We start from the raw sequence: 11,824 nt of genomic DNA, 5'->3' as shown, positions 1-11,824 counted from the left end.
AGTCTAGAGGAAGGTGTTTGTCCTCAGGCCTGGAGGGAAGCCAAAGTCATTCCGCTACCCAAAAGTGGTAAAGCGGCCTATACTGATTATAACAGCAGACCTATCAGCTTGCTGCCTGCTCTTAGCAAACTGTTGGAAAAAATTGTGTTTGACCAAATACAATGCTATTTCTCTGTAAACAAATTGACAACAGACTTTTAGCATGCTTATAGAGAAGGGCACTCAATATGTACTGCACTGACACAAATGACTGATGATTGGTTGAAAGAAATTGATAAGAAGATTGTGGGAGCTGTACTGTTAGATTTCAAAGCAGCCTTTGATATTATTGACTATAACCTGTTGTTGAGAAAACTTATGTTTTATGGCTTTTCAACCTCTGCCATATCGTGGATTTAGAGCTATCAATCTAATATAACTCAGAGGGTTTCCTTTCATGGAAGTCTCTCTGTCAAACATGTAGGGTTTGGTGTACCGCAGGGCAGCTCTCTAGGCCCTCTACTCTTTTCTATTTTTACAAATGACCTGCCACTGGCATTAAACAAAGCCTGTGTGTTCATGTATGCTGATGACTCAACCATATACTTGTCAGCAACCACAGCTAATGAAGTCACTGAAACCCTTAACAAGGAGTTGCATTCAGTTTTGGAATGGGTGGCCAGTAATAAACTGGTCTTGGACATCTCTAAAACTAAGAGCATTATATTTGGTTCAAATCATTCCGTAAGCTCTAGATCTCAGCTGAATCTTGTAATAAATGGTGTGGCTGTTAAACAAGTTGAGGAGACTCAATTACTTGGTGTTACTTTAGATTGTAAACTGCCATGGTCAAAACATATAGGTTAAATGGTTGTAAAGATGGGGAGAGGTACAGTGCATTCGGAAAGTATTCAGCCCCCTTGACTTTTTCCACATTTTGTTAGGTTACAGCCTTATTCTACAATGGATTAAATTGTTGCCCCCCGCCCCCCCATCAATATACAAACATTACCGCATGAACAAAAATAACTTGTTTCAAAAAATTCTAAAAAATAAATAACGGAAAAGTGGTGCATGCATATGTATTCACCCCCTTTGCTATGAAGCCCCTAAATAAGATCTGGTGCAACCAATTACCTTCAGAACGCATAATGACAAAGCAAAAACAGTTTTTATATTTTTTTGCAAATGTCTTACAAATAAAAAACTGAAATATCTTTATTGAAGCACCTTTGGCAGCGATTACAGCCTCGAGTCTTCTTGTGTATGACGCTACAAGCTTGGCCCACCTGTATTTGGGGAGTTTTTCCCATTCTTCTCTGCAGATCCTCTCAAGCTCTGTCAGGTTGGATGGGGAGCGTTGCCGCACAGCTATTTTTTGCTCTCTCCGGAGATGTTCGATCAGGTTCAAGTCTGGGTTCTGGCTGGGCCACTCAAGGACATTTAGAGACTTGTCCCAAAGCCATGTGCTTAGGGTCGGTGTCCTGTTGGAAGGTGAACCTTCGCCTCAGTCTAAGTTCCTGAGTGCTCTGGAGCAGGTTTTCATCAAGGATATCGCTGTACTTTGCTCAGTTCCCCTTTCCCTCGATCCTGACTAGTCTCGCAGTCCCTGCCAGACGTGACGCTTAGCATTCAGGCTAAAGAGTTCAATCTTGTTTCTCATGGTCTGGGAGTCTTTTAGGTGTCTTTTGGCAAACTCCAAGCGGGCTGTCATGTGCCTTTTACTGAGGAGTGGCTTCCGTCTGGCCACTCTACCATAAAGGCCTGATTTGGTGGAGTGCTGCAGAGATGGTTGTCCTTCTGGAAGGTTCTCCCATCTCCACAGAGGAACTCTGGAGCTCTGTCAGAGTGACCATCAGGTTCTTGGTAAATTCCCTGACCAAGGCCCTTCTCCCCCGATTGCTCAGTTTAGCTGGGTGGTCAGCTCTAGGAAGAGTCTTGGTGGATCCAAACTTCTTCCATTTAAGAATGATGGAGGCCACTGTGTTCTTGGGGACCTTCAATGCTGCAGAAATGTTTTGGTACACTTCCCCAGATCTGTGCCTCGACACAATCCTGTCTCTGAGCTCTACGGACAATTCCTTCGACCTCATGGCTTGGTTTTTGCTCTGACATGCTCTGTCAAATGTGGGACCTTATATAGACAGGTGTGTGCCTTTCCAAATCATGTCCAATCAATTGAATTTACCACAGGTGGACTCCAATCAAGTTGTAAAAACATGTCAAGGATGATCAATGGAAACAGGATGCACCTGAGCTCAATTTCGAGTCTCATAGCAAAGGGTCTGAATATTATGTAAATAAGGTTTTTCTGTTTTTTATTTTTAATACATTTGCAAAGATTTCTAAACCTGTTTTTGCTTCGTCATTATGGGGTATTGTGTGTAGATTGATGAGGGGGGAAAAATATTTTAATACTGTCGTGGAAATTCTTACACAGGGACACTTGAAGTAAATCTTAAATGAATCATTGTTTATTGTCAGCGCTGGAGAGGTGACCAACAAACTTGACGCACCATAGTGAACTTCTGTTAGGAGCTCTAATGGGGCAGTCCCGTTAGTTCCCTTATATACTGACAAGTTATATTTGCATGATTTAGCTTATTCATCATTCATAATTAATGTTTGCTTCATTCATGTGACGACCAATACTGGGTCAGGCATGTGACAGACCAATACCTCACGAGGTTTCTTCTCTCTAAGCTGAGACCTTGAAACTGAGATATCCCTTTCTCTAAACAAGGTTGTGGGCATACTGCCAAATTGCAGATACTGATAGTGAGGATTCGTTCAATCAGTCACTTGCATGAACACAGAAATTGGTTTATAGAAATGCACAAACATAGAACATAGAAATTGGTAAATAGAAAAGCACAAACATAAAACGTTCCATCACAATACATTTTTGAATAAGTAAAAAAAATTTGGAAAAAATCAAGGGGTCTGAATACTTTCCGAATGCACTTTATGCCAATAATAAAGAGACATCCTGCTTTTTTGACACAACACTCCAAAAAGTCCTGCAGGCTCTAGTTTAGATGTATCTTGATTATTGTACTGACATGTGGTCAAGTGCTGCAAAGAAAGACCTAGTTAAGCTGCAGCTGGCCCAGAACAGAGTGGCACATCTTGCTCTTCATTGTAATCAGAGGGCTAATATAAATACTATGAATGCCAGTCTATCTTGGCTAAGAGTTGAGGAGAGACTGACTGCATCTCTTCTTATTTTTATAAGAAACATTAATGTGTTGAAAATTCCAAACTTAAACACAGCTCTGACAGACACACTTACCCCACCAGGGGTCTTTTCACAGTCCCCAAGTCCAGAACAAATTCAACAAAGTGTACAGTACTATATAGAGCCATTATTGCATGGAACTCCTTCCATCTCATATTGCTCAAATGAACAGCATGCCTGGTTAAAAAAACAGATAAAACAACATCTCATGGCACAACGCCTCTCCCATATTTGACCTACATATTTTGTGTGTATGTGTTGATATGTAGGCTGTGTGCCATTTTTTTATTGATGTAGGTCTGTCCTTGAGCTGTTCTTGTTAATCAATGTTCTGTATTATGTCATGTTTTGTGTGGACCCCAGAAGGAGTAGCTTCTGCTTTCGCAACAGCTAATGGGGATCCTAATAAAATACCAAAGAACACCTGTACTGTACTTGCTGCCCTAACTTTGGCCTCTTTCTGTGTGGACTATGGGGTAAACTAAATTAACCTCCTGTTTCATCACTGGTTTTAGCATTGCTATGTCTCTATGGAGAATTGAGATATTATACACAAAGGATCGTATGGCATAATAACAAATAACAGTGGGTACAAGTATAAGACAGACATTTGTGGTGGAGAACCATGGTCAGACTGCCAGCCAGGTTTAGATGGGTTTAACGCAGTATAACAAGTTTAATAGAGCACAATATTCTGATCCTAAAACGAGACAGATTTAGTCTCCGAAATCTTCACGGAGTCCTCACACAGTGCCAGAAAATTAGAGGGGAGAATTTGCGTTATGTTTTGATTGTCTGTGTGTTTCCTAGATACTGGTTAACACACTTTCAGAAGCAGTCATAGCCCTGAAGTGGAAACTTCATTATATGCCTGGTTGGTCTCACTGCATTCTGGAGCGTCTATCAAACACTGACCATCTGAACCCTATGACCCAGCGCTGACTTCTATCTGACCTTGTTCATTACAGTAACCGTTATTATAGAATGTCATTTTGGTCTATTTGCTTTAGTGTATTGTATCTGTCTCTTTTTCTCTCTCTTTCACCCTCTCTCTCTCCTCTGCACAGACGGAGTCTAAAAGAAGGAAGTGAAACTCAGCCAATCAGAGACTGTTCCTCAACATTCTACTGCACTTTCAGAAGTGAAGCAAGGCCCACCTCAAGAAGGCACAGAATACAATCTGTCATGACCAACATCACAGGGTCCCAGAGAAACTGAATCCATCAACACAAGATCTTTTGTTTAGTCACAATGGCTCGTATTCACGAGTTTGAAGTGTTTCAGAGTAGGAGTGCTGATATGCGATCAGATTTCCCTTTTAGATCATAATGAATAAGATTATATTGACTGAGGAGACCTGATCCTAGATCTGCACACCTACTCTGAGACTATTTGTGAATACTGGCCAGTATGATCACAACACATCCTAACAGATCTGAACTTAATCTTGTCCTCTGGTAACCCCAATTGGCATTAATATATATTATGAAGTGTGATGCTGACAGAGAATTTTGTTCTTGTAACTGCCTTGGTTTCTTTGTGCCATTCTATGTTCCCAAGATTAATGTGGTTCTCATGACCTAATGGACCTAGGTTGTAGGAAAACTGAATTAAGTGAAAATACCTTCGTCTACTATGGTATTCAGTGATCCTAATGTCTTGTGATACACTGAATGCAGATGAATAGAGTTATTGTTTGGGATTTTCCACTTCAAAGTCCCACTTTAGACCACTGCAACACAGCTCCTGTGGAAGACCTACCCTGTTTGAATCCCCCAGAATGCACTCTGTTTTGATTCTACTGTTAATGTTGAAGGGGACAACCTGCTTTGCCAATTGATTTGACGATTTTGTGTACATAATGTGTATATACAACTGACAGTATTTAGCTAAGCGTGCTTTCTTTCCTGAACCTCATAGGCTATGATAAAGCTATCTGTAAGGGTTCAACCCCAGGGCCCAGATTCACAAAACACTTCTTATGCAAAAACTTAAGAAGTATCTTCAGAAAAAAAATAAGTTCATGAGATAGTAAGTAAGTGCAATTCCTCAAAAATGTCTTAAGAATTCAGGCTTTTCTTACGAACTTCTCAAATATCTTCTTACAAACGTAATTACCTTTTTAAGATTATTGTCACTAAGCAGCTGAGCTAGCTCGCTATCTAGCTAGCAAGGGCAATCCTGTTAGCATATTTCATACTGAGATTACTGGTCAATTTGTTTGGTGGGGGGGATTTAAAACAATCAACCCTGAAACATTTAATATACGAAAAGTTGCTATTCCTCAATAAAGTTCTTGAAAATGCTCTTAAGTTTCTTCCTATGTTTCTTCCTAAGAAAATTGTTTAAAAGAAATTAGAGTTGAAAATAAAGTTACTGGATTTCTTCTTGGAAATGTTCTTAATTCCAAGATAGCTAAACCCTTGTCTTAAACACATGGAAGTGAGAAAATAAGCTAATGAAAGAAATTGAACATGTTTAAATGACTGATTTAGATGAAGTTTGAGTCCGTTTAGCCCAATCTAAAGGGAGAGTCATTAACCCTTTGATCATGGCCTTTTTGATACACTATAATAGAAACCCCCTTATTGTATAATGTATGTCCTCATGTCTCAGCATGTCCTAATGTCCTTGTTTTTATCTAACTAAATTATGATTGTGGAGCCTTATGCTGTAATAACCAATACGTCCACATGGTGGCAGGCAATGGCTTACAGTAAAACCTATCAGTCAGTTGTCTGCTCTCAAAAAATGATTATATTATAGATGAATAAACTGTTTAAGCCGTTACACTGATAAGTATTGTATTGGACCTATTCTGAGATTAGGCTAATAGATGTGGCAGCTCCATGAAAGTAAGCTACACCATTTCTCTGAGTAGTGAGTTACCATCTTGGTGTGGTGGTGGTCTGTTCCTTGCACTTCCTGTGCACTGTGTTTTGAACCAGAAACACCCAGTCCTGTGCAGGTTAGGGTCTGTATCTGGGGCAGAAAGAACACCCCAGTACTTTGCAGTAACCACTCGCTTAGGGTTTTACCAGAACACATGCAGAAGCAGTGTAGGAACCAAAGACATTAGACCCAAGCTTTATTTCACATTTTAAAAAACTAGCCACTCTTGCTTCAAATGGTAATAATAGTCTATGTCGCAATTTCTTGATAAAATGAGGGACATTTCTCTGGCACTATTCTCTGGTGAAGGATACTGTATTGTAATTGTATTGTAAAAAACGTGCAGAATTTTTTATTTTGAGGTTTCAAACGAACATGTTTGAAATTAATTGACAGTAACTGAGACTGGAATGTGTCACTGTATGTGTCACTATTACAATCATGCCACACCAACATCATTTTGCAGTTATGCAAACTATTACCTCTATCTTCATATAAACTTAGAGACAGTCATATGCACTTTCACATTACATTCATGTTACATTTAAATGGAACTTCCATACTCTCTCAAGAGGGAGAACATCTATTTACAGAGACTCACAGTTTCGGCTATATGGTGGGCTCAACATTTTACATAAACCATGGAAAGCCCCCAACCTGTAGCCAGCATGCGTACAAACACGTGCATTTGTGCATATACATACACCAACACACACTCACTCACTCATACTGAGTGAGTCATATGCTGACATATAGACACAGGCACACACACTTAATCACACACAGGGACATTCAATGTTCGGTATGAGATATTTTTCCCTGTTATATCCCAAAATCATCACTAATAATCACCAAAGTGGTTCAGTGGTTTCTTCATTAGCATATATATTTTGATAGTCAATAACAAATTATGCTTTACCATCATTATGTGTGAGATCATTTGAAAACAGAGTTATTGTCACCTTTGTGATTCACACTGCTAGCGGACGTTATTTTGCTATTCTAACTCTGAGGTCTGATGTGAAGGAGGGTTCACACTCAGAAGCACATATTCTCTAGCTCTAACCCTTGCTCACATGTCTCACCCCTATCCCCCTACCACCCCCATCTTTAAATCACATTTTATTCTCTGGAACACTGCTGTACTGCGGTTAACACACTGCTCACCGTTTCCATGACACCAGGAAGAGTGTGTCATAGAGTGTGTGTGAGTTAAATAAAATAAAAAACATGAATCCCCCCCAAGGAGTAACATTTTCATCCACAAAATATGTTCAGCTTTCCTCTTTTTCAGTGAGAAGAGCCATCAAAGAAGACAACTTAAACAGTAAAACAGTTAGCAGCACTGTGCCGTTATGGTCTGGTTGAGGTCTCTTTCAGAACCTGTCGGCTCAGTAGACCCGGATGGCTGCATACTCTGAGCATTCATCCTGGGGGGTTGGGATATGGGGGGGTTTCGGGGACCCTCTAGGGGTCTGGTGGTTCAGGGCAGCGTACACAAGGTAGTTTGACCCTTGACCTCCAGCTGTGAGGTCAGAGGAAGGCAAAGCTCCGTTTGTCACCAGGAGGCTGTGTGGCGATTCCCTGTTTAAGCTTTTGCCATAGGGACCATTGTTGTAGAAATTGTTGGACTGGGCAGGGTTTGGTGTGGAAGGTGATGATGGAAAGGTTCCCTTAGAGCAGGAGGAGAGGTCTGGACATGGTTCTGCCTGTGTGGACATTTCCATTAAACACAGAGAAAACCAGTTCGACAAAGTCAGGACAACAAGGCTTCTATTTTGTACAAGTTTTGTGTATTGAGGACCAGTTTTGTCATGGTAGCAAATTACCCATTGGTTAATAGTAAGATGCTATAAGATTTCCTTACCTGCTCCATTATCCTGTTATTTGTTGACCTTGTAGATCCTGAAAAAATGTGTATGTTGTAGAAAGTTAAAGTGACATGTTTGCTGTATTTCAACCTTGTACAAAATAAAAGTTTTCAGTATTAAATGGGTCTAATAAAAAACATGAGCTGACGCACATCCATAGAAAATGATTTAGTGTGCTGTAGAGGTGCTGACTAACGGTGAATAAACTATAAGCTATAAAAACAAAGAGAGTCGCACACTCCATATCTATAACCTCCCAGTCATTTATTGGGTAAAAAAAAACACAGTGATGCCGAAACGTTGGTGTTTTTTTACCCAATATACATATGGAGTGTGCGACTCTCTTTGTTTCTACAGTTTTAAATGGGTAACAGCATTACTCACCTTTACATCCATAAAGACAGAGGAAAGAGATTGCTGTCACCATGACCACCAGCAGTACTATTCCCACACAGATGTAAACATACGGTTTCCAGCTCAGATATTTCTCATCAAGCTTTGCATTTGGTGAGTCGTCTGTTAGAGTAGAAACAGAGGTCTTAACACCATACACAGTTGTCATATAGGCCTACTAGCTGATTTATTGTGATTGAATGTCTGTAATTTCATAAAACATTGTCCTACTTGTGTTGTGGTCTGTTGTGCTTGTCATTTTCAGGTTGCTATCTATAGAAATAAGTGTGTCAAACAACAATGACTCAACTGAGTATCTATTTTATTCATTTAAAAACAATTAATTGAGAACAAAAATAAGCTTTGCTTGGTTACCTGAGACAGAGACATTGATAGCATGGCTAATAATTGATGATTTATGGCCAGCCATTCCACATCTGTACGAACCATTGTCATTGATAGATATATTCTTAAAATCCAAAAATGCAATACGATCTTCTGACCATCTATCAAATGGTTTCCATCCAATTTTGACTTGCTCTGTCTCATGTATTTGTTTGCAGTTGGCGTCCTCAAATTTACACCAGGTGACACGTAAGGTTTCACCACAATGTTTCACAGGGCAGTTGATTGTCAGCCGTTTCTGAGGGACAGCATTCCAAACAGTGTTTCTTTTGATTGGCACCTCAATTTCACATGGGCCTTGGTGTGAGAAAAGATCATGGAATCAATTTACAAAATTACTACTGATAGGGATCATACTGGTCACTGGTAAAACATAAATGAAAACGTGAAGACCTGTCATATTCAAATTGCGGTTGAGAAGTTACACTTTGACACTGTCCATCACCCCTCTCTGACTGACTTTTGTTGATCATATACAGTGCGTTCGGAAAGTATTCAGACCCCTTGAATTTTTCCACATTTTGTTACGTTACAGCCTTATTCTAAAATTGATTAAATTGTTTTTTTTCCTCATTAATCTACACATAATACCCCATAATGACTAAGCAAAAACTACTTTTTAGAAATGTTTGCATATTTATAAAATATAAAAAACAGAAATATCATATTTACATAAGTATTCAGACCCTTTACTCAGTACTTTGTTGAAGCACCTTTGGCAGTGATTACAGCCTTGTGTCTAATTGGGTATGACGCTACAAGCTTGGCACATCTGTATTTGGCGAGTTCCTCCCATTCTTCTCTGCAGATCCTCTCAAGGTCTGTCAGGTTGGATGGGGAGCATCGCTGCACAGCTATTTTCAGGTCTCTCCAGAGATGTTCGATCAGTTTCAAGTCCGGGCTCTGGCTGGGCCACTCAAGGACATTCAGAGACTTGTCCCGAAGCCACTCCTGCGTTGTCTTGGCTGTGTGCTTAGGGTCGTTGTCCTGTTGGAAGGTGAACCTTCGCCCCAGTCTGAGGTCCTGAGCGCTCTGGAGCAGGTTTTCATCAAGGATATCTCTGTAATTTGCTCCGTTCATCTTTCCCTCGATCCTGACTAGTCTCCCAGTCCCTGCCGCTGAAAAACATCCCCACAGCATGATGCTGGCACCACCATGCTTCACCATAGGGATGGTGCCAGGTTTCCTCCAGACGTGACACTTGGCATTCAGGCCAAAGAGTTCAATCTTGGTTTCATGGTCTGAGAGTTCTTCAGGTGCCTTTTGGCTAACTCTAAGCGGGCTGTCATGTGCCTTTTACTGAGGAGTGGCTTCCATCTGGCCACTCTACCATAAAGGCCTGATTGGTGGAGTGCTGCAAAGACGGTTGTCCTACTGGAAGGTTCTCTCATCTCCACAGAGGAACTATGGAGCTCTGTCAGAGTGACCATTGGGTTCTTGGTCAACTCCCTGACCAAGGCCCTTCTCTCCCCGATTGCTCAGTTTGGTCGGGCGGCCAGCTCAAGGAAGAGTCATGGTGGTTCCAAACTTCTTCCATTTAAGAATGATGGCCACTGTGTTCTTGGGGACCTTCAATGCTGCAGACAGGTTTTGGTACCCTTCCGTAGATCTGTGCCTCGACACAATCCTGTTTCAGAGCTCTACGGACAATTCCTTCGACTTCATGGCTTGGTTTTTGCTCTGACATTCACTGTCAACTGTGGGACCTTACATAGACAGGTGTGTGCTTTTCCAAATTATGTTCAATAAATTGAATTTACCACAGGTGGACTCCAATCAAGTTGTATAAACATCTCAAGGATGATCAATGGAAACAGGATGCACCTGTGCTCAATTTCGAGTCTCAGAGCAAAGGGTCTGAATACTTATGTAAATAAGTTATTTCTGTTTTTTATTTTTAATACATTTGCAAAAAATTCTAAAAACCTGTTTTCGCTTTGTCATGATGGGGTATTGATGAGAAACATTTGTTATTTAATCCTTTTTAGAATAAGGCTGAAATGTAACAAAATGTGGAAAAAGTCAAGCAGTCTGAATACTTTCCGAATGCACTGTACGTAGCATATTGTTCAAGGAAAGTTTAAGTAAATTGCCAAAATTAAAAAATATCAATCCCTTTCAAATGTAACACAAAACTAATGTGTGACAAGATGTGAAACATCTTACCTTGAGCGTTGCCATGGATGCAGACCAGGAAGAGGAGACAGAGGACCAGGAGGATGTGGTCAGAACAAGGTGGGTCCATCAGGGCAAAGATGCAATGTTTAATGAGCTCTCAAGACAGGTCATGCCCATGTCACTCAGTTAGAGCAAACCGTCTGTGTATACACATGTGAGTTGAGTGGTGACATTGACAATATGTTCTCTCTCTCTCTCTCGCTCTCTGCATCTATAGGGTTTTTCCACTTCCTGCCCTCCTACATATAAGCCTACCTACCATAGCTCTCTTGTCTGTTGCTTCTACTTTTGAGCTGTTTCCTCTCCCTCACACATCATAGGCCAACACACGTGTATGTCTTTTTATTCTGTGTCTCTGCAAGGGGTACCATTGGAGGACTCTGCTCATTCAATTGATTTATTCATATCTGTTATCTGAGACTCATGATGAGGGCTAGTGGGTTACAGTATATTATAGCTATAGGTGCTGTAATGAGCTTCAAATTTATGCTCAGTTAAAAATGTAACTTCTCACACTTTTACATTTTAGTCATGTAGCAGACACTCTTATCCAGTGCATATATTTTCATACTTGTCCCCCCATGGGAATTAAACCCACAACCCTGGCGTTGCAAGCGCCATGCTCTGCCAACTGAGCTACACTTAACAGTTGTATTGTAATCCATTCTGAGTTGTGTGGGTGGGAGGGGGAGGGGGAGGGGGAGGGGGGAGGGGAGTGGGGGGGCTTTCCTCTTGGGTTCTCTATTGCTCCTCTACTGTGCGTCAAGCAAGGGGGAAGCTGACCATCAGACCAACTCCTTGAATGCCGTAATTCTTGAAGTTTGCAGTTGTGTCTAAAAAACACTATTTTGCTCAGAACTTTTTTACC

General features: G+C 40.8%; 1 protein-coding gene across 1 annotated transcript; it reads right to left on the bottom strand.

Moving 5' to 3' along the window:
• Window positions 1–6,864: 6,864 nt before the first annotated feature.
• LOC121572815 (B- and T-lymphocyte attenuator-like) lies at window positions 6,865–11,114 on the bottom strand. The gene is made up of 6 exons (XM_041884843.2): window positions 10,945–11,114; window positions 8,749–9,075; window positions 8,605–8,646; window positions 8,365–8,496; window positions 7,977–8,014; window positions 6,865–7,818 (listed from the first exon to the last, which is right to left on the bottom strand). The coding sequence occupies exons 1-6, from the start codon at window positions 11,021–11,023 to the stop codon at window positions 7,501–7,503; spliced, it is 936 nt and encodes a 311-aa protein (XP_041740777.1). The 5' UTR covers window positions 11,024–11,114; the 3' UTR covers window positions 6,865–7,500.
• Window positions 11,115–11,824: the final 710 nt, after the last annotated feature.

The sequence above is a fragment of the Coregonus clupeaformis genome, chromosome 40 (assembly GCF_020615455.1).
Source record: "Coregonus clupeaformis isolate EN_2021a chromosome 40, ASM2061545v1, whole genome shotgun sequence".
NCBI classification, from domain to species: Eukaryota; Metazoa; Chordata; class Actinopteri; order Salmoniformes; family Salmonidae; genus Coregonus; species Coregonus clupeaformis.
The sequence above is the reverse complement of the archived record's forward strand: the minus strand, read 5'-3'. Positions and strand labels throughout refer to the sequence as shown.